This window comes from Hordeum vulgare, chromosome 3H, assembly GCF_904849725.1.
Source record: "Hordeum vulgare subsp. vulgare chromosome 3H, MorexV3_pseudomolecules_assembly, whole genome shotgun sequence".
Lineage (NCBI taxonomy): Eukaryota > Viridiplantae > Streptophyta > Magnoliopsida > Poales > Poaceae > Hordeum > Hordeum vulgare.
This window is the reverse complement of record NC_058520.1, coordinates 141193320-141218278: the sequence shown is the minus strand read 5'-3', so window position 1 is coordinate 141218278 and position 24959 is coordinate 141193320. Positions and strand designations below refer to the sequence as shown.

The window sequence follows — 24959 nt, the reverse complement described above, 5'->3', positions numbered from 1 at the left end:
CTCAAAACTTAGAGCAACGATGACACTATATGAAATGCCTTCGGTAGTGTACCGTGACAATGATCTAGCATGGCATAGACATTAATGGAAACATCATGCTAGTTATCTTACAATCATGCAATGGCAATGTAGACGTGGTGGCACATGTCATGGTGGTAGTTGCATGGCAATATATCTCAGAATGACTTTGAAAAAGCCATAGTAGGTAGGTATGGTGGCTGTTTTGAGGGAGGCTAACGGTGGGTTTTGTGCACCGGTGAAAGTTGCACGGCACTAAAGAAGATAGTGATGGTGGAAGGTGAAAGTGCATCTAAACCACGGACTCAACATTAGTCATGAAGAACTCATATACTTGTTGCAAAAGTTTTATTATTAATCGAAACAAAGCATTCAACGCATACTCCTAGGGGAAGGGTTGGTAGGTATAAACCATCGCGCGATCCCGACCGCCACACAAAGGATGACAATCAATAGACTAACCATGCTCAGACTTCATCACATAGAGGTTCACCATACGTGCATGCTACGGGAATCACTAACTTCAACACAAGTATTTCTAGATCCACAACACCTTACTAATATAACTTCAATATTACCATAACCACAACTCAAAACTAATTGACATGAATCAAACTTCTCTAACTATTCAATGCACATGAAGGTGGAAGTTTTCGTATCCCTTTGGATAACTACCCCTTTTGAGACTACTTTCATAGCATGGATCAACTACCAAGCCACGCATCGCCGTGCTCTAAAAGATATAAGTGAAGCACATAGAGCAAAAGCAACTAGCTCAAAAGATATAAGTGAAGCACATCTGAGCTGGATTGTCTACCAAAGGATATAAGTGAAGCTCGACAAAATCACAGTGAGTGCATGTCTCTCTCTCTAGGTGTGCATCAAGGATGATTGTGACACAAGAAAAATAAAAGACTCCTACGATACAAGACGCTCCAAGCAAAACACATAACATGTGGTGAATAAAAATATAGCCCCAAGTAACGTTGATGATGGATTGAAGACGAAAGAGGGGATGCCTTCCCGGGGCATCCCCAAGCTTAGGCTTTTACGGCATCCTTGAATCATCTTGGGGTGCCTTGGGCATCCCCAAGCTTGAGATCTTGCCACTCTTTATCTTTTTGTCCATAAGAACTTCACCCAAAACTTGAAAACTTCACAACAAGAAACTTAAACAGAAACTCGTGATAACATTAGTATAAGAAAGCAAACCACCACTTCCTTAGGTACTGTAGCAAACTTGAATTCTACTTATGTTGATGTTGGGTTACTGTATTTTCAATCTTCCATGGCTAATACCCCCCGATACTATCCATAGTCTCATCAAAATAAGCAACCAACACAACAAAAACAGAATCTATTAACAGCAGACCAGTCTGTAGCAATCTGTATACTTCGTATACTTCTGGTACTTCAAAAATTCTGAAAAATTACTACAGTCTAAAGAATTTGCGTAGCAATCAGCAGCGAAAAGAATAAACTCAAAATCTCTTACAGAAAAAATAATGAAAATTATTTTCGTGAGCAGAAAGTTTCTCTCTTTTCCAGCATGACCAAACGATCATCCCCAAGACTAATCATAACGGTTTTGGTTGGCACAAACGCAAAAAGAAACACAAAAAACACAATCATAACAGAATTATGAAAGTGTGGAAAACACAAAACAGAAAGAAAAAGGATAGATTCGTTGGGTTGCCTCCCAACAAGCACTATTGTTTAACGCCCTTAGCTAGGCATAAGGTGATGGAATCACGTATAGTCATCCTTGGTGCTCAAACCATAAGTAGTGTGATCATTTATCATCTTAAGATCTTCATGTTTATTGGATGACTCACCACTAGCTTTAGGAACAAAAACAAACTTGACGGTATTTTTGAGAGTGAGATTTGGAGTATTTTGCACAGCGCAAAAGCGGAACCCAAGTTGGTTATGACATCTTCTAGTTTGCCAATTCTATAAGAATCATTAACTATAGGTTCCTTCTCCCTTAAATTTTTCAAAACATTTCCCACTTTGGATCCGTACTGAGTAATTTGATTGTGGATCTTTCTATCCAAACCCTCAATAAGTTCAACTGTGGCAATTTTGTTTTCAATAGCGTCAAGCCTTTGCATCACGTGTTCCAAGGTTAAGGTAGTTCCATTAACCATGAGCGGGGGTGAACCTACCAAATTCATGATAGCTCCATAGGAGTCAACATATGGCTCCCCAAAAAATTCCCGCCTACGATGGTATCAAGAATATACCTATTCCAGGGAGAGATTCCAACATAAAAACTGCGAAGAAGGACGGTAGTGGATTGCTTACGAGTGGATCTACTTTGAGCATTGAAAATCCTGTACCAAGCATCCTTTAAATTTTCTTCCTCATTCTGCCTGAAATTGAGAACTTCGTTCTCAGGGGTATCGTTTGGAGTACTGGGTCTAGCCATTGATGGACTATCCCACACACCAATGAGCAGGAAGAAAGCGAGTGAAACGGGCAAAAGAGAACGGCAAAAAGGCAAAAGAAAAAGGCAAAGGAGAAAGGCAAATGAAAACGGCAAACGTGAAGTGCGGGAGAGGAAAACGAGAGGCAACTGGCAAAAAACTAAATGCAAGAGATGAGTTTGTGAGACCTACTTGGATAGATCTCTCCTTCCCCGGCAACGGCGCCAGAAATACTTCTGCTACTGCAACAAAAGACCTTCCAACGGCGCCAGAAACAAGCATGCTGACGGGAGACTATTCTTGTCTTGATTCTCCTCATCAATGGCACCAGGAATCCTTCTGCTACGGCTACGCCTTTAGGGACTTCCTTGGAAAATATGCAAAGGATTCCCCCGTGGCCTTGGAGCCTTGCGTTGGTGTTCCCTCGAAGCGGAAAGGGTGATGTAGCACAGCGGTGGTAAGTATTTCCCTTAGTTTTGAGTACCAAGGTATCGATCCAGTGAAGGAATATCACAAGTACATGCACAAACACAAAGAGCTTGCTCCCAACGCTATGAAGGGGTTGTCAATCCCTTATAGATTGTTTGCCAAGTGAGAACTGAAAGCAACAAAGAAACAAAGCAAAGTAAAAGCGAGAGTGGAAACGATAGGTGTGAATAGACCTGGGGGCCGTAGTGTTCACTAGTGGCTTCTCTCATGAAAGCAAGTAGACGGTGGGTGAACGAATTACTATCGAGCAATTGATAGAACCGCGCAAAGTCATGACGTTATCTATGGCAATGATTATATCTATAGGCATCACGTCCAAAACAAGTAGACCGATACTTTCTGGATCTACTACTATTACTCCACACGTCGACCGCTATCCAGCATGCATCTAGTGTATTAAGTTCAAAAGAACAGAGTAACGCCTTAAGCAAGATGACATGATGTAGATGGACAACCTCATATCTACGATAAAAGCCCATCTTGTTACCCTTGATGGCAACAAAACGATGCGTGCCTTGCTGCCCCTTCTGTCACTGGGAAAGGTCACCACACGGTATGAACCCAAATCCAAGCACTTCTCCCATTGCAAGAATCATAGATCTAGTTGGCCAAACAAAACCCAAGACTCGAAGAGACTTACAAGGATATCAAATCATGCATATAAGAAATCAGCAAAGACTCAAATATATATCATAGATAATCTGATCACAAATCCACAATTCATCGGATCTCGACAAACACACCGCCAAAGAGGATTACATCGGATAGATGTCCATGAAGATCATGGAGAACTTTGTATTGAAGATCCAAGAGAGAGAAGAAACCATCTAGCTACTAACTACAGACCCGTAGGTCTGAAGTGAACTACTCACGAGTCATTGGAGGTGCGGTTATGTTGATGAAGAAGCCCTCCAACTCCAAAGTCCCCTCCGGCAGGGCACCGGGAAGGGTCTCCAGATGAGATCTCGCGGAAACGGAAGCTTGCGGCGGCGGAAAAGTGTTTTCGTGGACGCCCTGATTTTTTTGGATTTTTAGGGAATTTATAGGCCAAAGACCTAGGGCAGGGGAGCGCCAGGGGGGGCACAAGCTTGGTTGTCGCGGCCTCCCCCCTGGCCGCGGCAACAGGGCTTGTGGGCCCCCTATGGGCCCACTTGCTTGGCCCTCAAGCGTCCCGATCTTCTTCCGTTCTGGAAAAATTCATTTCGCGGATTTTATTCTGTTTGGACTCCGTTCCAAAATCAGATCTGAAAAGAGTCAAAAACACAGAAAAAACAGGAACTGGCACTTGGCACTGAGTTAATAAGTTAGTCCCAAAAAAGATATAAAAGGTAAACAAAACATCCAAACTTGACAAGATAACAGCGTGAAACCATCAAAAATTATAGATAGGTTTGAGACGTATCAATGCTACGTTCATAGTTTTGGGTCTTGTCCATCGCATCATTCTCCCAATGATGTGATCCCATTATCAAGTGATAACACTTGTCTATGGCCAGGAAACCTTGACCATCTTTGATCAATGAGCTAGTTAACTAGAGGCTCACTAGGGACAGTGGGTTGTCTATGTATCCACACATGTATTTGAGTTTCCAATCAATACAATTCAAGCATGGATAATAAACGATTATCATGAATAAATAAATATAAGAATAACCAATTTATTATTGCCTCTAGGGGCATACTTCCAACAGTTGCATGCGCGCCTCCTGTCGCAGTGATGGTCTGCGCTGCTTCCTCGGTAGCCCGGACGTGTGCTGACGTGGTCATCGCCAGACTGCGCGCGCCTCCAGGGGTTGATGTAGTCGGGCCTCCGCCACTCCCTCCTTGTTTCGTGAAGCACGACGAGGGATGCTAGATGACGACTTCCCAGCGCGGCCACATCTCGTGCCTCCTCCAGCTCCCAACGAATCCCCAGTAAGGGCAGGCCTGAGAGGGTGTCTGGGGCGCGCCCGCATGGTTCCCTCGTTGTAGCCCGTGGCGACGCGGGCTGACGAGCGCGGCTCCCACGGGGGCGCGCTTGGGTCTCACCGGCGATGTCGCTCCCAAGAGCGCGCCCATGCCTGCAGATGCGGTGGCGGTGGGCGGTGTGTTGGCGCCCGAGCTAGTGCGCCACCAAGAGCGCGACATGTCGGTGCGTCGGGTGCTGACAGATTCAATGGGGGTAAGGAACAGCTTGGACGCATGGAAGGGGTGGGGCGACGGGGGGGATGCCATGTGGTTGGTGAAAGTGGCAGCCCCTAGCGCTCGTCGGAAGCATGTCCGGTGTGGACGCCTGTCGACGGGATGGTGGAACGTCGCCGGGTGTCTCGGTCTGCCTGCACCGTCCACGCCATGCGAGCGGCTCGCCTCTCCGCGTGGATTCGCCACCTTCCTAACATGAGTGTGACGAGCTTCAGCGAGCCGAGCCTTGGGAGAGACCTTGACACAGTCCCCCTACCTGGCGCGCCAAATGTCGGATTTCGGGCTCCGCAAAACCCTAAAGATTCGAACTCAGGGGCGTGTACGAAGATCTCTCACGGCCTAACCTCGCCTAGCTCGCTACTCGACGGACGGGGCAAGGAACTCACTCGATGGTGAGGAAGAAACAGAACATGGCAGTTTACCCAGGTTCGGTCCGCTCAGAAGCGTAATATCCTACTCCTGCTTTGGTGGATTGCCTCTCTTTGAGGTGGGTGGATGAACTAGTACAGTGTTCTTGAGGGCCTCCGGAGGCCTTATGTTGTGCCCGTGGGAGAATGAATGAGTCGGATCCCCCTTCTACGAAGCAACCTATCCTCTATCTATAATGGCGGCCCTAGTCCTCTTCCCTTATCGTTTCCGCGGGAAGGGATCCCACAACGGCCAATTTTGAAGGGGAACATGCTCCCCTGCCCAAAGGTGGTCTTCGCCTGTAAAGTGACTATCAACGCTGCAGGGACGGGCTCAGGGGTGACGTCTGCCCTACTGGCGGGCGGCGACGGCCTTGTTGCACCAAAATGGAAACCTTTTAAAGATGACATTGGAATCTCGGTACGTACATGCATCCGTTGCACTAAATGGGAAACTGCGCTGCCATGTTGTCCGTTGCTCGCATGTCCTTCCTCCGTGTCATCCTTGACTCCTGAGGCCGTGTTTGCCTCGGAATATCCGCCGCTCGGCGGGGTTCCTCAGGAGGCCCCCTACGGGTCATGATGTTATTCCTCCTCGCAAGGCTTGGCCCCTCGCGAGGGCCTTGTCTCGGGTGGTGTCGGGCCCGTCGGTTCGCTTGATGAAGTGAGCCAACCCTGGGCTGCATGCAGGCAGGTCTGGGTACCCCCATTCCTAGAATGCCGACACTATGATGGTGTATTACCAAGTGGGCCCAGAGATACCTCTCTGTCACATGGAGTGACAAATCCAGTCTCGATTCATACAACCCAACAGACACTTTCGGGGATACCTGTAGTGCACCTTTATATTCAACCAATTACGTTGTGATGTTTGATACACCCAAACACTCCTACAGTATCCGGGGGTTGCACAATCTCATGGTCTAAGGAAATGATACTTGACATTAGAAAAGCTTTACAAACGAACAACACAATCTAGTGCTATGCTTAGGATTGGGTCTTGTCCATCACATTATTCCCCAATGATGTGATCCCATTATGAATGACATCCTATGTCCATGACCAGGAAACCATGATCATCTATTGAGCAACGAGTTGGCCAACTAGAGGCTCACTAGGGACACATTGTGATCTATATATTCACACATGTATTACGGTTTCCGGTTAATGCAATTATAGCATGAATAATGGACAATTATCATGAACCAGGAAATATAATGATAACCACTTTATTATTGCCTCTAGGGCATATTTCCAACACTTAGTCAAATTCCTCAACTTACTGGTCAAATTCCTCAACCTAAGAAATTTTTCAATTTCCTCAAACCTGAGAACACATATGACCTCTCCAAATTCTTCGCACCTATACTTTGTTCACAAGTACAAAATGTCAGCTAATGAATCACTAGGTTCTCATCAACTTAACTCATTTGCAGCATTTCTTGAAGAAACTTTACCTGTGTCCTCAGATTCATCAAGAATACAAATTCCTCAACAAAAACCTCAGCTGAAGAAAATGGAGGAAGACAGAAAACGGAAGGGTGGCAAGAAGCTGGAACAGAACACTACCTTTGAGATCCCTGAGGAGATATATGTTGAGTACTACACGCCAGACGATGAAATTCATGGCAAAGAGACTATGGGTAAATGCAAGATAAGGCTTCAAAGGATTGAACACAGATGGGTGAAGGAGTGGAAGGAATACATATATGTCACTCCAAAATATGCAAGAAGTTTGCCCTCAAACCACCTTGCAAAAGGTTGCCACAGGGAGATCAACAAGCAGCACATCCCTCAAGTTTAGCCACAATTGAGGATTATCATGATGGAAAAGACAAGTATTTGTCTAAGCTGCAGAAAAAGGCTAAAGTTGTTGTCACAAAATTTAATGAGGACTCTGCTGCTGTAGCTACAGCTGCCACTTCTTCTGCTGCTGAGGTTTCTGCTACAGAAAAACCTGAGAAGAAGGTTGTGTTGAAGAAACCAAGCCTCAAGCCAAAAGCCTCATCAGCAGTATCAAAAGAGAAAATTCCTCAGAAAATTGCAACAACTGCCAAGTCATCAACAGCACCAAAGTCTTCACCTCCTCTGCAGTCTCATCAGACTGAAACTCCAGGTTTCTCTGTACCATCAACCACAGGCTCAGCTTCAAAATCTTCACCTGGCTGTTGAAGACTAAGATGACTGCTGGTAGAGGTACCAGGCCAAGTCCAAGCAAGATTGTCAACATTCCTTCTGCATTAGAAGGAAGTGAAGAATATGATGATGAAACTCTTCAAGCCATCATCAGGAACAAACAAGAAAGAGTTGCACAAGCTACTGGGAGCACCATTCCCCTCGCACTAGATCCTAAAGTACTGCTGAACTTCATCGATCTTTGGTATGAGGATCCAAAAACTCCAATTGATGATTTGAAGCTTCCTCCTAGAGTCAGTCATATGGTTGCTTCATTCATCAATGAAGAAAAATAGAAGGTTCAGCAAGCCATACAAGCTAGGCTTTCAAAGGTTAAAAAGAAGAAATATTTGAAGCAAAACCTCCTTAACCTGTCGCCTGAGAAACTTGTTTCTACTCAGGCTGAGCTGAAAACCCTCACTGGCAGATACAGAAGTCTTCATGTTGATCAAAAGGGTGACAAAGTGCAATTTGTCAAAGCCGCAATTGCTGCAATTGATGAATACAACAACAGGGTTGCTGCTCCAAAGCATCCAAAAAATCCTCAGCCAAGCTATATTGTGCAAATGACTGAGGCTGGTGAAAATGAAGAACCAGTTGCTGATGAAATTCCTCCGAATATTTCAGCTGAGAATTTGCCAGGTCAGACACTGACAAAGGAATGCGTGATGAAAATGATCCTTTACCTATGTCTCCAAAGGTGAAGAAAGTGACTCTTCCGTCTGCAGCAGACATGAAGAAAACAAAAGCTGCTGAAAAAGAAGCCAAGAAGAGAAAGCCTTCAACTATTTCAGAGTCTTCAGAGGCAAAACACCTGAAGACTATGCCTACCTCATCGTGAGCTCGAGTGGATGCTACTCCCCTCAATGTACCACCATCATATATGGTAGTTCCATTTGGTGAAGAATACATCATTCTAGAACGGGATGAGGAAATGGATGATGATCGCTCTACTGCATCCACGCCAATGGATGAGGAGATTCAAGAAGATCAGATTCCTCAAGACACAACACCTCTAATGTGTGCTGAAGAAATGGAGGGTGATGAAGACATTGGATGCAGCACACATGTCATCCTTGATGAGTTCTCGGAAGAGGTTCACCCAAACTCACCAATAACAGCTCCAATTCCTCAAACTCCTGTAGCCACTGAGATTCTGACTGACTCTAAACAAAATAGCTCACATATGGAATCAACACAAGACCAAGAATCAGCTCAATCAGTTGAAGAAACTAAAAAGGAAACTGTTGCACCAAAAACTGCATCTGCTCCCTCGAATCAGCAAATTCCTCAAGCTGAAGAACATGCTCCTGCTCAAAATGTTGAAACTGCAATTGTGGTGGCCACAACTCCTCAAAATGAACAGCATCATGATCTTCAACCAAAGCCTCATCAGCCCGTCTCAAAGAGGCCCAAGTTTCAGAAGCAAGACTTATATGATGAACGTCATTACTTCACAGGCGAAAATCCTTATGATAGGCTTCGCATCACGCATAGAAAGTTCTGGACCAGAACTCAACTCAACTACTATGCCTCTGTCCTCTATGAGAGAAGGAAGATATTTCTTCATACCCATATTCCTCATTGTGACATGGAGGAAATTCCTTGCTTCACCCCAGTTCTCAATGTTCTTCACGATGCAGGGCTATTGCCATTCTGCACATCTATTGGTGACTGGAATACTGACATCATTCTTCAGTTCTATGTCACACTTCATATATTTGGTGACCCCAAAGATGTGAACTAATGGGTCTTGGACTGGATGACACAGTACACCCACTACAAAGCTCCAACCACTGAATTGCTTCACGCTTTACCGATATCAATACCTTCAGAGGACGCAATCAGACTCTATGATGAAAGAGAGATGTCAAATCATCTAATGGAAGTCCTCATGAAACCTTTGTATCTAGGCCAACCTCCCAGGACAAGATTCCTAGTGAAGAAATTAAAGTATGTGCCCGCACAGTTTACAGAATATTGTCATATTCCATCGCACCAATCAAAGGGCATGATAAGGAAGAAGATGTTGTTGGGATCATGAAGAATATCCTATTTCACGTCGTTCATGCCAACAAAATGAATCTTCATGTTTTCTCCTTGAGGACTTTGCCTGACAATGCTTTGTCACCATTTGAGCTGAAGATTTATGCACCTTGGATCATGAGATTCATCAGAAACAGATCTGCCATCAACTACCAAGCTGACTTTCAGAATCACCTCGGCTATCTGCCGCCTCTCAAAGTCATCAAGAGCACTTTTGAACCTGTTGAAGGCAAAGGCAAATCTGTGATTGATGAAGGAAATCGACCCTTGGATGGTCAATTTTGCAAGGCTGCCTCTTATTCGTCATATGATGACACTGTCACTCGAGAATCTGATGGCAGAGCAAAACCTCCAAGCCCAACTGCCCTAAGGGTGATGACTAACAGAGAGCTTCTCCTCAGTCTTTACCAGAAAGTCGATCGCAATCACAAGTGGGTACAATGCCAGTTATGCTCCATTGTGAAAACCCTCAACAAGACTCAAAATGTTGTGAAGAAAAATCACTATTATCTTCATGAGGTATTTGATCGCACTTGGGCCACATTGGCTCACCTGAAGCCTCCTGAGAAACTTGAAGAAATGGAATTTACTCAAGACTTTGACTGGGTGTGGCCTCCAAAGAAGAAATTCAAGCCTATTATAGTTCCTGACTTGGTGGACAGCTCATTTTCTTCATTCCGCAATACAAAATCAGATGAAGAACCTGAGGATATTGCAACTGATCCAATAAAGAAGTCTGCCTCCAAGGATCCTCTCGCCTCTACATCAACACAGAATGAAATTCTTCACGGGCGTTAGTCCTCAGTTTTGTCCCTTTTCGTCACTTGATGACAAAGGGGGAGAAATCTGGGAGTTATTCTTGAAGCGGGATTTATTTATGGGCTTATAAACTTTATTAAGTTACAAAGTCTTGGTTCTTCTGAAGTTTTTGATGTAATGAGTTGTAACTTAAGCCCGATGGTGTTCTGACTCTTTTGAACGTTTTTCCTCACATGCTTATTCCTCAAGTTAATTAATGCAGGCATTGTGAAATTCGTGAGACACCATTTTTCATCATGCGTTTCTAATTCCTCATACTATATGTCAAATGCATGCATGAATTGCAAGATACAGGGGGTATCTCCATGATATAAATCATCAATGTGCATCTGCTATTCAAAGAAAATTCCTCAAAACATGCACATCTTCAGGGGGAGTTTCTTTGTATCTTGACTTCAAATTCCTCAAACTCGGTACTTATATCTCATATTATTATCCCCGTTGAAAACTTAACCTATTTGTCATCAACCACCAAAAAGGGGAGATTGTAAGTGCATCTAGTGCCCCTTAGTGATTTTGGTGGTTTGAAGACTTATAGGTTAAGAGACTGATATGTTTGTGAGTGTACACATGCTCTTCGGGTGAAGAATTTGGTCATTCCTTGAAGACTTTGTTTGCGAAGAAATTGCGGAGAAATTGATATTCCTCATGAAGATATTGAAGATGAGGAATTCAGTGTGTCCTGAAGAAAACACTCTGAAGACTTTGAAGCGTGAAGATTTACTCTTTATGTTTCATTTTCTTTACACTTGAGTCATAGGGACACCATACTGTTAAAGGGGGTCGAGGTAAAACTACGGAACGACTTTCCTCATGATGCTCAACCCAAGCCTAATCTACCAAAGCCTCAAAGTGAGGAATATGAGAGACGTGAGGACTTTCACGGTTGAAAGTTCCGACCGTTGCCACGCCACGCGCCACCTGTCACAGATCTTATCCACCCAACGGTCATATTATTAAAGGGAATTTATGTCAAATCATGTCGGGATGCTCCCAGGCTATAAATAGCCGCCCCCACAACCATTTGCTGGTTGACTGCTCCGAGAGAAACTGACGCTAGTCATTTAGAGCAACCCAAATTCCTCACAGCCTTCGAGAGAAAATCATCAAGTGAGGAAATACCCCAAACACCAAACCCAAATCGAAAACCCAAGTGATTGAGCATCACTGAAGAAGTTATTCATGTGTGGAACTGACGCTTGTTACCTTTAAGGACTGTACATCCTCCAGACGGTTAGGCGTCATGGTCTAGAGCATCCAGCATTCAATTGTGGATCACTGGTTGACCGAGTTTGTGAGGGTTTGGAAGTTTGCCCTGAAGACTTACCACGAGTGTTGGGCGAGGACTGTGTGTAATTAGCTCAACGAGAATCAGTAGGGACTGTTTGTCCTTTGGTTTCAATACCAAGCCGCTCTGAACCACACGTACAACTGTCACAACAGTTGGAACTGGGTCATCAACAAATGTATTCATCAAACTACGGGTTCTGTTTCTTCAACTCTCTCATTTCCTCAATTGTATGTTGAAGACTCTCATCTGTACTGTTAGAAGAATCTATCTGAAGACTTTCTATGAATTTCCTCAAACTCAAATTCTTCACCTGCCCATCCTGTACGTGTGACCTGTGCAAACAAAATCTCTGATATCACGTTGAGTACTTTCTTGTAGACGTTTTTGCACATCTGATCATGTACTATTTCCGCTGCACTTAGTTCATGACTGAGGACTTTCCTCACTAGGAATTTCCTTAGTGATGAAATTGTAAAAATCTCCTATTTACCCCCCCCCCCTCTAGTCGATATAACGCACTTTCACTACCTCATCAATAACAACAAGAGCAGGATATAGGATTTTACCTCCATTAGGAGGGCCCGAACCTGGGTAAAACACCGTCTTTATTGTCTCTTGTTACCCATTGATCCTAGATCCACGGTTCGGAACTTCTACTCGAGATCGGTCGGTTTTGACACCAACAATGGGCTGGCTATTTGTTAGAGCTTTGTATGTTAGTAACATAGCTTGTTTTACAAACTATGTTTGCAACATGCCCAATGTTACAAACTTCAAGGAAGGTGACGGATACGCCGAAGTCGTACGTAACGTTTCCCTTTAAATAGTAGATATTATGTTTAAAAGCCAAATAAAAATGGACGAAGCTACACGTTGGTCGGCGAAAGATCCGGCCACTTCATGATTGTTTTATCTAGGGTCATCCAGCGGCCCGACCCTTTCCTCACCATTACAACAAAGGAAGCGTTGCAAAACCTTTTACAACATACATCTTGTTGCATACATCTTGTTGGAGAAACATTTGTAACGAATTTATTTTGTTAACTTTTTCAAAACATGAGCGTTATTGTGAAAAAATTCTACAACATATATGATGTTGTAGAAAATTCACGTATTCACTTTCCCATAACATGGGTATGGTTGTAGGAGGCTTTCTACAACACAAATGACGTTCGAAAAAATTGTCAAACTGACATAGGCACGCATCCAATGATGAGGGTCCTAACTGGCTGATTAGAGATTGTGCTTTGCCTCATCAAACTCGTACCTAATCTGCGCATGCGACGGAACTCTGCACGGGACCGGCTGGTTGATTGTAATCATTTTCCAATAAAGATTGTGTTTATGCAGTTTTGAGCCCTGGGAAAATATCCCCTGTCCGTAATTTGCAGATTGTTGATAGGAAAGGAGGAGACAACCTTTCCAGGATGGAGGACATACCACATGATACTATTCCAGACAACGATAGTTTTCCTGATGAACAATTAGTTGTTTTGTAGGTGAAATCTAATTCAGATCCATGGTATGCAGATTACTAACTTTATTGTTGCAAAGCTTTTGCCTCGAGGTTTAACATTCCAACAGCGGAAGAAGTTGCTACGTCAACAGAAACCTTTCTGTCACCCCTTGAGCTTGCGTTGATTTTTCCCTTGAAGAGGAAAGGGCGATGCAGCACAGGAGCAGTAAGTATTTCCCTCAGTTTGAGAACCAAGGTATCAATCCAGTAGGAGAATCTTGTCAAGTCCAGAGTACCTGCACAAACACAAAGAGCTTGCACCCAACGCTATAAAGGGGTTGTCGATCCCTTCAAGATTGATTGCAAAGTGAGATCTGAAGGCGGGAAGTGCAACGAAGTAAAAGTGTAAGGCTGAAAATATGGTGTGGACTAGACCCGGGGGCCATAGTGTTCACTAGAGGCTTCTCTCAAAATAGCAAATATTACGGTGGGTGAACAAATTACGGTTGAGTAATTGATAGAACCGCGCAAAGTCATGACGATATCTAAGGCAATGATCATACATATAAGCATCACGTCCGAGACAAGTAGACCGATACTTTCTGCATCTACTACTATTACTCCACACATCAACCGCTATCCAGCATGCATCTAGTGTATTGAGTTCATGACGAACAGAGTAACGCCTTAAGCAAGATGACATGATGTAGAGGGATAATCTCAAACCAATGATGAAAACCCCATCTTTTTACCCTTGATGGCAACAACACGATGCATGCCTTGCTACCCCTTCTGTCACTGGGTGAGGTCACCGCACGGTATGAACCCAAAACCAAACACTTCTCCCATTGCAAGAATCATAGATCAACCTGGCCAAACAAAACCCACAACTCGAAGAGAATTACAAGGATATGAAATCATGCATAAAAGAGATCAGAAGAAACTCAAATAAAATTCATAGATAATCTAATCATAAATCCATAATTCATCGGATCTCGACAAACACACCGCAAAAGAAGATTACACCGGATAGATCTCCATGAAGATCATGGAGAACTTTGTATTGAAGATCCAAGAGAGAGAAGAAGCCATCTAGCTACTAGCTATGGACCCGTAGGTCTATGGTGAACTACTCACGCATCATCGGAGAGGTCATGGTGTTGATGAAGAAGCCCTCCGTATCCGAATCCACCCTCCGGCAGGGCACCAGAATGTGCCCCAGCTGGGATCTTGCGGAGACAGAAGCTTGCGGCGGCAGAAAAGTACTTTCGATGATCTCCTGATTTTTTTTGGGATTTTAGGGAATATATAGGCGAAAGACCTAGGGCGGGGGAGCCACAGGGAGCTCACAAGACTACTAGCCCCCCCCTAGGCCGGTCCTGGTGGGCTTGTGACCTCCTCCGAGGTCCTGTGCCTTGGTTCTCAAGTTTCCTGCGCGTCTTCTGTTATGGAAAAAATCATTTCGCAGGTTTTATTCTGTTTGGACTCCGTTTAAAATCCTCCTCTGAAAAGGGTCAAAAACACGGAAAAAACAGGAACTGGTACTTGGCACTGAGTTAATAAGTTAGTCCCAAAAAAGATATAAAAGGCATACAAAACATCCAAAGTTTGAAAAGATAATAGCATGAAACCATCAAAAATTATAGATACGTTGGAGACGTATCAGAAGTTCTTCCACGACTTGAGGTATTACTTTTGGGATGAACCACATCTTTTTAGAGAAGGTGTGGATGGAATTGTGAGAGATGCATACCGGAGCATGAGCAGAAGGATATTTTGAGACAATGTCATGGTAGTCCTTATGGAGGACATCATGCCGGTTAGAGAACCACACACAAGGTTCTCCAATCAGGTTTTTATTGGCCTACTCTTTTTAAAGATGCTAGAAATTATGTTTTATCTTGTGATAAGTGCCAGAGAGTTGGTAATATTAGTAGGAGTAATGAGATGCCTATGAATTATTCTCTAGTCATTGAGCCTTTTGATTGATGGGGTTTTGATTTTATGGGTCCTTTCCCTCCTTCACACAAGTACACTCACATCTTAGTAGTTGTTGATTATGTGACCAAGTAGGTTGAAGCAATCCCCATGGAAAGTGCTGATCACAATACATGTTTGAAAATGCTCAAGGATGTAATCTTCCATACGTTTGGTGTTCCTAGGTACCTCATGACCGACGGAGGATCACATTTTACACACGGTGCTTTTAGAAAAGCTCTAGCCAAATATGATGTTAATCATAGAATTGCTTCACCTTACCACCCTCAAAACAGTGGGCAAGTTGAGCTCACAAATAGAGAGATCAAGCTGATCTTGCAAAAGACAGTGAACAGTTCTAGAAAGGACTGGTCCAATAAACTAGGAGATGCCTTGTGGGCGTATAGAACTGCTTACAAAAATCACCTGGGGATGTCTTCGTATAATATGGTGTATGGCAAGGCATGCCATCTACCTCTACAGTTAGAGCACAAAGCTTTCTGAGCTGTTAGAGAGCTTAATGTTGATCCAAAGCTTGCTGGTGAAAAGCGTCTCATGAACTTAACTTCTCTAGATGAGTGGAGAAGTGAGTCTTACGAGAGCGCACAAATGTTCAAAGAAATGGTAAAGAAGTGGCATGACAAGAGAATTTTGAAACGTGAATTTAATGTTGGTGACAAAGTTTTGCTGTATAGATCTCGTTTCAGGTTTTCTCCAGGTAAATTACTTTCCAAGTGGGAAGGATCGTACCATATCGAAGAAGTCTACCGCTCTGGTGCAATCAAGATTATAACTTTTGAAGGCACAAAACCACATGTTGTGAATGGGAAAAGACTCAAGCATTACATGGCCGGAGACCCCATCAATGTAGAGGTGGGTGTGATACAGGTAGCCACTCACGAAGAACATATTGCAACACTGTATTAGACACCGACAGAAGCAGAATAAGAATAGGTATGAAATACGGTAAGGAAACTTCGTGAACATCAAAAAAAGTTTTGTATTATGTGTTTTTGCAAAATTAGGAAAATTCCGAGCCGAAACAGAGACGGAGAGGAGCTCCAGGTCACCCAGGCGACCTGGTGGCGCGGGCTAGCCCCTAGCCATGCGAGGAGGCCGCTTGGACGACCCGGAGTCCGTCTCCGACTCCACTTTGGCTTGTTACCTTCCTTTTGGTGCAGAAAGTTTTGCTATATATTTTCCTGGATCGTCCCGGCTTTGTATCTTGTGATTCCGTGCGTTTTCTCTTTCGATCTTTTTCTGCGAGGCTAAGAAGCTATTGGTCGATATGTCTTCTTGCGACTCAAGCGGGGAAGACTACACGGGTCATCGTCTCCACCGTGTCCAGCAATATATCAACCAAGGGAAGGTCACAGGATGGGCTACTAATGAAGAGATAGCCGCAAGACAAGTGGAGATGGAGCACTTCGTGAGAGAGGAAGTCAAGATGGTCACCACCCAGCAAGAAGGAGATCCTTCATCACGAGGATCCAGCTCCAACAACCCCATCCTCGTGGGGTTTATTAACCCTCAACATGTTCTTTCTCTGAACCTTTCGGAAACTGTACCTCCATCGGGAGCTCCACCTGTGTCATCTACTATATCCTAAGCTTACAGAATCACTAACCAATTCTGTGAAGACTTTCGTGTGCTTAAAGTACAGGTGGCCATATTGGAAGCTGAAAACAAAACCCTTCGGCGCATAATAGCGGACTTGAAGAGCAACAAGTAGGATGAAAAGTGAAATCTTCATGGGTAATGGCATTCCCTTAGCTTGTCCCAAGCTTGGGGGAGTGCTCGGTATCTTTATTTTTTATCCTTTACCTTTTATGGTCAAGTTTAGTGTCATATCATGTCCAGGGAAGTTATATTATGAAATAGGTGTTTGCATTGAGGTCTATCACTCCTTTGTGGAGAGTCTTGTATCCGTGATCGTGCAGTGTCTATGATGGAATATTAATGAGAAGTCTATTGGTTTCTTTGTTGCACTTAGTATTCTCTTCATGCAGTCGATCTTATATGTTGATTCTTATGGGAGTATTGATCTTACATATCAGGTATGGCTTTGAAAACTTTATTTAATCTTCGCAAACATAGCATTGGTCATAACAACAAGCATGAGTTTTTCTAGTAGCGACATAGCCAAACCTTTATGTTCTTATGCTTGAAGTGTTATGCTGACAAGGATGACAACTTGATGCTTTATGCCAATTCTTTATGTTAAACTTTATATTGTTTTGTATACAAGTCAACATTATTTGTCTGCTCTCAAAAGCCTTTTCTAGCCAACCCTTGCACTAAGCGGGAATACTGCTTGTGCATCCATACCCTGAAACCTCAGCCTTCCCAAGAGTCCACCATACCTTCCCTATATGTGGTATTTCACCGCCACTCCTAAAGTATATTACTCATGTGCTATCTTTAAACCTTCAAATATTACCCCATGTTTTATGCCTCTGCTTTAGCTCATGAGAAAGTAGTAGATAGTTCATAATCTTCTCATACTGGACAAGTTTATCTTGGGTTTGCATGTCTAATCTGCAAACCCCTAATACAAGAAGGAACTAGCATGAGCGCGCCTGATGACCCACAAGTATAGGGGATCAATTGTAGTCCTTTCAATAAGTAAGAGTGTCGAACCCAACGAGGAGCAGAAGGCTGTGATAAACGGATTTCAGCAAGGTAATAACTGCAAGCACTGAAAGTAGCGGTAACAAGTGATTGTGTAGCGAGGTGAAACGTAGCAAGCAAAGAGTAACAAGTAACAAGTAGTAGAAACGGTGCAGCAAGTGGCCCAATCCCTTTTGTAGCAAGGGACAAGCCTGAACAAAGTCTTATGAGAGGAAAAACGCTCCCGAGGACACACGGGAATTTCTGTCATGCTAGTTTCATCATGTTCATATGATTCGCGTTTGTTACTTTGATAGTTTGATATGTGGGTGGACCGGCGCTTGGGTACTGCCCTTACTTGGCCAAGCATCCCACTTATGATTAACCTCTCTCGCAAGCATCCGCAACTACAAAAGAAGAATTAAGACAAATTCCAACCATAGCATTAAACTAGTGGATCCAAATGAGCCCCTCACGAAGCAACGCTTAGACTGGGGTTTAAGCTTATGTCACTCCACCAACCCACCATCTACTTAATACTTCCCAATGCCTTCCTCTAGGCCCAAATATGGTGAAGTGTTATGTAGTCGACGTTCACATAACACCACTAGAGGAAAAACAACATACACATATCAAAATACCGAACGAATATCAAATTCACATGACTTATCCCATGTCCTTAGGAACAAAAGTAACTACTCACAAGACATAATCATAATCATGACCAGAGGTGTAAAGAATAGCATCAAGGATCTGAACATAAACTCTTCCACCAAGTAATCCAACTAGCATCAACTACAAAGAGTAATCAACACTACTAGCAACCTTACAAGTACCAATCGGAGTCGTGAGACGGAGATTGATTACAAGAGATGAACTAGGGATTGGAGAGGAGATGGTGCTGATGAAGATGTTGATGAAGATGCCTCCCCTCCGACGAGAGGAGTGTTGGTGATGACGATGGCGACAATTCCCCCCTCCGGGAGGGAAATTTCCACGGCAGGATCGTCCTGCAGGAGCTCTAGATTGGATCTGCTCAAGTTCCGCCTCGTGGCGGCGGCGAAACCACGAAAAAGCTCCCTCTTGATTTTTTTTCCAGACCAGGACGCTTCATATAGCAAAAGAGGGGGGCTAGTGGGCCTTCAGGCAGCCCACAAGCTTGCCCACCGCCACCAGGGGTGGTGGCGGAGTGGGGGCTTGTGGGGCCCTGGTGCCCCCACTCCAGTAGTTCTTTCGCCTAGTATTTTTAATATATTCCAGAAAAAATCCACGTAAATTTTCAGGGCATTTGGAGATGTGCAGAATAGTGGACTAGGATTTGCTCATTTTCCAGTCCAGAATTCCAGCTGCCTGAATTCTCCCTCTTCAAATAATCCTTGCAAAATAAGAGAGAAAAGGCATAAATATGGTACCACAAGTAATATAACAGCCCAAAAAGCAGTAAATATCAACATGAAAGCATTATGCAAAATGGGCGTATCAGCGCCCAGCTCGTAAAAGATAATAACAACAAACAAAACCTCATTCATGCTTTGTTGATGAGAAATCAGAAAACTTTGGTACTGATAAACAAAGGAGACTAAGGGGATGTGATCGTCCCCACTTTGGGAGTCGTTCCTCAAAACTTGTCCAGCATGAGAAGTATTGGGCTATCTATTAGCATTCATTGACAAATTATGCACATCTCAAAAGCTTGTTTTACAATCTTGTTGATTTAAAAATCTCTAAAAGCTCTAGCACATGAGTTTTCCCTACTTCCCTCTGCGAAGGGCCAATCTTTTACTTTTATGTTGAGTCAGTAAAACCTACTTCTTTCTATCCTAAAATGAGCAAACACCTTATGTTGACAAAGATGCATGCATTTATATTGTTTCATTGAGAATTGCCATATCACACCTTTGTTGATATTATCATTAAGATAAGTAAGTTGTTTGTTAAATCCTATCTAAAGCAAACATCTTCCTTTGTGTTAGCATTTTCACTTCTTGACTAATAACATGATCTTTCAAAAAGCTTCAATTGATCTCAAAATATAAGAGGAAGAGCAAAAGTTAAAACTTATTAGTTTTTCTTTGACCAAGGACATGTTTGCCATGGTTTGATGAGTTTTCTTAGCTCTACTTTTGATTGTAACTGATATTACTCTTTCATGAGGGCCTTATGAATTGAGATTGTTGTTGAGGATAGTTGAGTTTAGTAGAGAAATTATGATGCTTCTTGTTCGTATTCTTATTTATCGACACTTCACTCTCTAAACTTGTGGACAGGTTTACCGAGCTCAGTACTCGCTTGGGGACAAGCGAGGTCTAAGCTTGGGGGAGTTGATACGTCCAAAATGCATCACTATTTTGTATCATAATTTGTCTCTATTCATTGATATATTTCACATTATGATGATGTACTTATAGTGTTTTGGCCTATTTTACACAGTTTACAACTTTCCGGTGCCGAAACAGCAGACGCAGGATTCAGCGGAGAAAATAGCACGAAGAGTCACCATATCAGAACACATCCAACTGCGCTAAAAATTGGAGGGAAGAAGTTTCCGAACTGATCCCAAAGACAGACCAAAGAAGGGTCGGAGGGGCCCACAGGTCACCCACACGACTTGCTGGCGCCCCCCCCCCCTAGGCCGCGCCAGGAGGCTGCCTGGGTGGTGGGCCCCACCTCTGATGCTCTCCTTTGGCCTATATGTTCCTCTTGACCTAAAGGCACGGCGGCAGAAGAGTTTTCGCAGTTTCGTCGTCGCTCCGTGGCGGAAACCTACAGAGAAGAAAAGACCTTTCCGGCGGGCAGATTCCGTCGGGGAGAACTCGTCCCGGAAGGGGAGATCCTCCTCATCGTCATCACCATCGTCACGGGCATCATCGAGATCATCATCACCATCACCAGCACCATCTCCACCTTCATCCCATCTACTTCATCATTGCAATCGGAGCTGTACCTTGCACTATTCATCCCCTCTACTCTACTGGTGTTGATTACTCTTTTATGGTGAATGCTATTGAGTTTTGTTGGAGGATTATTGTTATGACCAGATTGTTAATCATATTTTCATCACCTGTTTTCATGATCTCTTTTACGTCTTGTGAGTAGTTCCGTTAGTTCTTGAGGACATGGGAAAAGTCTAGATGCTAGTAGTCATATCATGTTGAAGTAATATGTGTTGATTGATATTTAAGTTATGGTGTTATTCTTCTAATGGTGTTATGTGAACATCGACTACATAAAACTTCGACTTTTTAAGGACCTAGGGGGATGCATCTTGTATAAAGAATGCTTATGGTGGGTTGCCGGAGTGACAGAAACCTGAACCCCAGTTCACATACTTTTGCATGAGGGAGTATTGGATCCTAAAGCTTATTGCTATGGTTAGGCTTAGCCTTAATTTCTCTCTGTTACTTGCGGATGCTTGCAAGAGGGATTAATCATAAGAGTGTACTTGTCTTAGCCTAGACGGTGCACTAGTTAAGATCCACCCACATAACATTTATCAATACAAAACATAGTACTACACGGAATATAGCGAAAGCACTTGACTATCTCTCTCGTGTGTCCTCAGGAACGCCTTAGTCTTTATAAGTTTAGTCCCTCGGCTTATCCTTTGTGTTTAAAAGGATTGGGCCACTTGGTGCACCTCGGCACCATTTACTTTACTTGCATTTATTTCCTTGTTGCTTATACTAGAAAACCCATAAAAGGTTACCTTTGAGTACTTGCAGTTATTTCTTGCTCAAGATCACTTGTCAATACCTTCTGCTCCTTGTTGGGTTCGACACTCCTACTTATCGAAAAGGTTGCGATTGATCCCCTACAATTGTGGGTCATCAATAACCAACCGACTAAGTCTCTGGCCGGTGGGACCGCCAGATCCTTGCCATATACTTTCGCCAGGACATGTGAAATACATGGTGGAGATCGAGGCACGCATCCCACTTGCCTGGCAATGGCGTCATCACCGCGAGGCACGCGGTAACCTGAAATTTCAAATCCCGGAAAATCTGGAGCTCATAGGGTGACCCATCACATCTCAAGATCATGTTGGTCACTCGGAACTACAAATTCACTCGGACGTGGTACTCAGCAAAATCGATTAGGGCGAATGATGAAGACTCCAATCGACACCCAATTCTGCAAAGCCCTGAAGTACATTCAAGTTTAGTCTGCTATTACAAGATTTACATCAACACCTTCACCACTCGGACCCTGATCCATTCGGGGGCTAATGACGGGGATATAGCCCTAGGATAGGGTCATAGGCCTAACCTATATGTCCTACCCAAGGGCACCTCATTATTAGCTTAAGGACTACTGAATACTTAGGCGTGGTGGATTAACTTTCACCTCGTTTATTAGTTAGGATTAAAAAAAGACCTAGGACTTTTTAACCAAACAGGGCCTAAGTCATCTTACGAAACCAAATAATCACAGAACACTTAGGCGTGGTGCATTAACTTTCACCTCGTTTCTTAATTTTTTGACATGAATAAAGGAATCAACCAATAAAATACGTGAGACATGTATGTTTTTAATGACTTGAGACTAACTAGCACGACATGTAGTGATCAATTAATTGCATGCAATGATATTAATTAGCAAATTGACATTAATTTTGTGATCAGAAATCAAAAAAATTCCGACATGCATGCATGCGGTGACGTGGCGCAATCTGTATGTTAGTTTAGGCGTTAAAGATTGGGTTTACGCAGTTTTGAGCCATGGGAAAATATCCCCTGTCCGTAACTGAGACGGGGCCTATGTGGTTTCGGATCGGGTACGATTCCCGTTTGGGTTCGTAGTCGGAGCCTTCTCCCAGTTATATCATGTGTGGTTCCCTAGTATTCGATCTCATTAACGATTTCCGCAGATTAGTCTCTATAGAAGAAAACCCGATCGACTGCGGCGAGTTGCGACATGGCGACGATCGCGTCCCGACTCCTCTCTCGCCGGACTCTCACCAGCGCCACAAGCAAGGCCGCCGAGCACCTTCCTCAGGTCAATTCATTCTCTCATCATCGTCTTTTCTTCAGAATTTCCTTCCGAATTGACACTCAAAAGCTACGGGGCCTGTGGCAGGGTCGTCGGTCGTGGTGGTCCTATCTGCTTGGCTACAACAAGCCGATGCCGATGACGATGCCCGAGGCCAAAAAGCAGCTAGACCCAGCGTTGTACTACTACAGGAAGTAAGTACTACTACCAACAACCGGTTTGCAGCCACGAGATACTAATAATTAGTACTTCCTCCGTTCCTAAATATAAGTCTTTCTAGAGGTTTCATTAATAGACTACATACGGATGTATATAGACATACTTAAGAGTATAGATTCACTCATTTTGTTCCGTACGTAGACACCCAGTGAAATATCTTAAAAGACTTATATTTAGGTACGGAGGGAGTAATACGTACGTTATACGTACTAGCAGCTAATCCCCGTCCCGTGTGTGCGTTCGTCTGCATTTTGCAGGCTGCTGGAGAAAGAGCAGGCAGCTGTCGACCGGACCATCAACCGCTTACATTTTGGGTTCGCCGTGGTTACGCTCGGATCTCTACTTGCCAGGTTTTATCTTGGAGATGATCCCCCGGAAAGCGGACGTACAGCTACTCCTATTTCAGACGGGGTGTAGGGAGGAGATCCCTCCGTCATTTGGATATGAAAATAACATGCCTTTCGGATGCAAATAAGATGGGTGTAATTCCTTTTGATGTAGCTCACCGTTCATGCCGAATCATAAGATGGGTGTAATTTCTTTTTGATGTAGCTCATCATTCATGCTGAATGATAAGGTGGGTGTAATTCTGATAGTGTATTCAAGTGTCGTTATTATATACTAAGTGTGGACACGATGAACCGCCTTCTTCCTTTCTATAATCTGGTATTTTGATGGTCCCTTTATGGGGTATAACTATGTTTATCCGCAAATTAACAAAAATATTTGCATGAAGTTTCTTGCAGTCGTGACTCCTTCCATTTCTAAATATAAGTATTTTTATTTTTTTTAATTATAAACTACATACAAAGCCAAATAAATTAATCTACATCTACATTTTAAAGTATGTTTACATATACATACGTATATAGTTCATAGTAAGATTTAAAAAAAAACTTATATTTAGGAACGAAGGGGGTCGGGTATTATACTGAATGCTGCATGTTGGCATTTACTTTTTGTTAAAAATAAGAGGGTGCGAGAGATTGGTGTATTTTTATAGATTGGTTGTTGTCGGTTGATTTGGGGATCATTGACCAGTCAAAATCGTGAACCAAATACCAAATTTAGAATTGAACACCTCACCTGAAAGAGAACTTCTTGAGAAATTATTGATCAAGTTAAAATTTAGAACCCAATCCAAAATGAGAGGCCTTCGCCCTTTAGGAAGGACCTCAGTGATATAGTAGAAAGTTTAAAATTAAACACCTTACTTGAATGAGAGTGGTCCTTCAAACATTGTTGACCAATTCAAAATTGAGAATCCAACAAGTAAAAACTATTCCGTCCGTTCTAAAATAAGTGTCTTAATATTTACTAGCTCTAACACAAAGTCGTATTAAGCTTGAGACAGTTATTTCGGGACGGGAGAGTACATCCCATAAAAACCCCTTTTCTCCATTTTTCTATTAAAAAATTACTGCCTCGAACGGTGTAATTTTGTGGAGGTTCCGTGGTAGCCGCTGGTTGTGTACGCAGCCATTTGTTTCCTCGTTTTGTCTTTTTTGTTTTTGGTCAACCTTTCTTGCGGGCATGCATGCATGTGAGGCTGGTGGTCGTCCTTAATTTGCGAAGGTGCCTGATTTAACCACGCCAGGTCATTTTCTTCTCTCTCTCTCGTGTGATTGTCATTTAGTTATTCTGTGTTTTTCTTTTTCCTACGGATGATCTGTTATTTTCTGCATGTGCCGCTTAATTCGAGTCTTCGGGTATGTACTTGCCGCTTGAGTGGTTATTTCTTGAGCGATTGGTCACGCTCTATAAATTGACGATTGGGCGGACAAGGAAGATGAAGCACTATGGTAACGAGATCAGCAACGCCCGAGCAGGAAGATCATGATGCCCTGTTGCTG

At 43.3% G+C, this 24959-nt stretch overlaps 1 protein-coding gene across 1 annotated transcript; it reads left to right on the top strand.

Moving 5' to 3' along the window:
- Nucleotides 1-22765: 22765 nt before the first annotated feature.
- On the top strand, nucleotides 22766-23775 carry LOC123439687. Its single transcript, XM_045116377.1, has 3 exons — nucleotides 22766-22893; nucleotides 22975-23081; nucleotides 23364-23775. Exons 1-3 carry the CDS (start codon nucleotides 22813-22815, stop codon nucleotides 23521-23523), a joined length of 348 nt encoding a protein of 115 aa, XP_044972312.1. The 5' UTR covers nucleotides 22766-22812; the 3' UTR covers nucleotides 23524-23775.
- Nucleotides 23776-24959: the final 1184 nt, after the last annotated feature.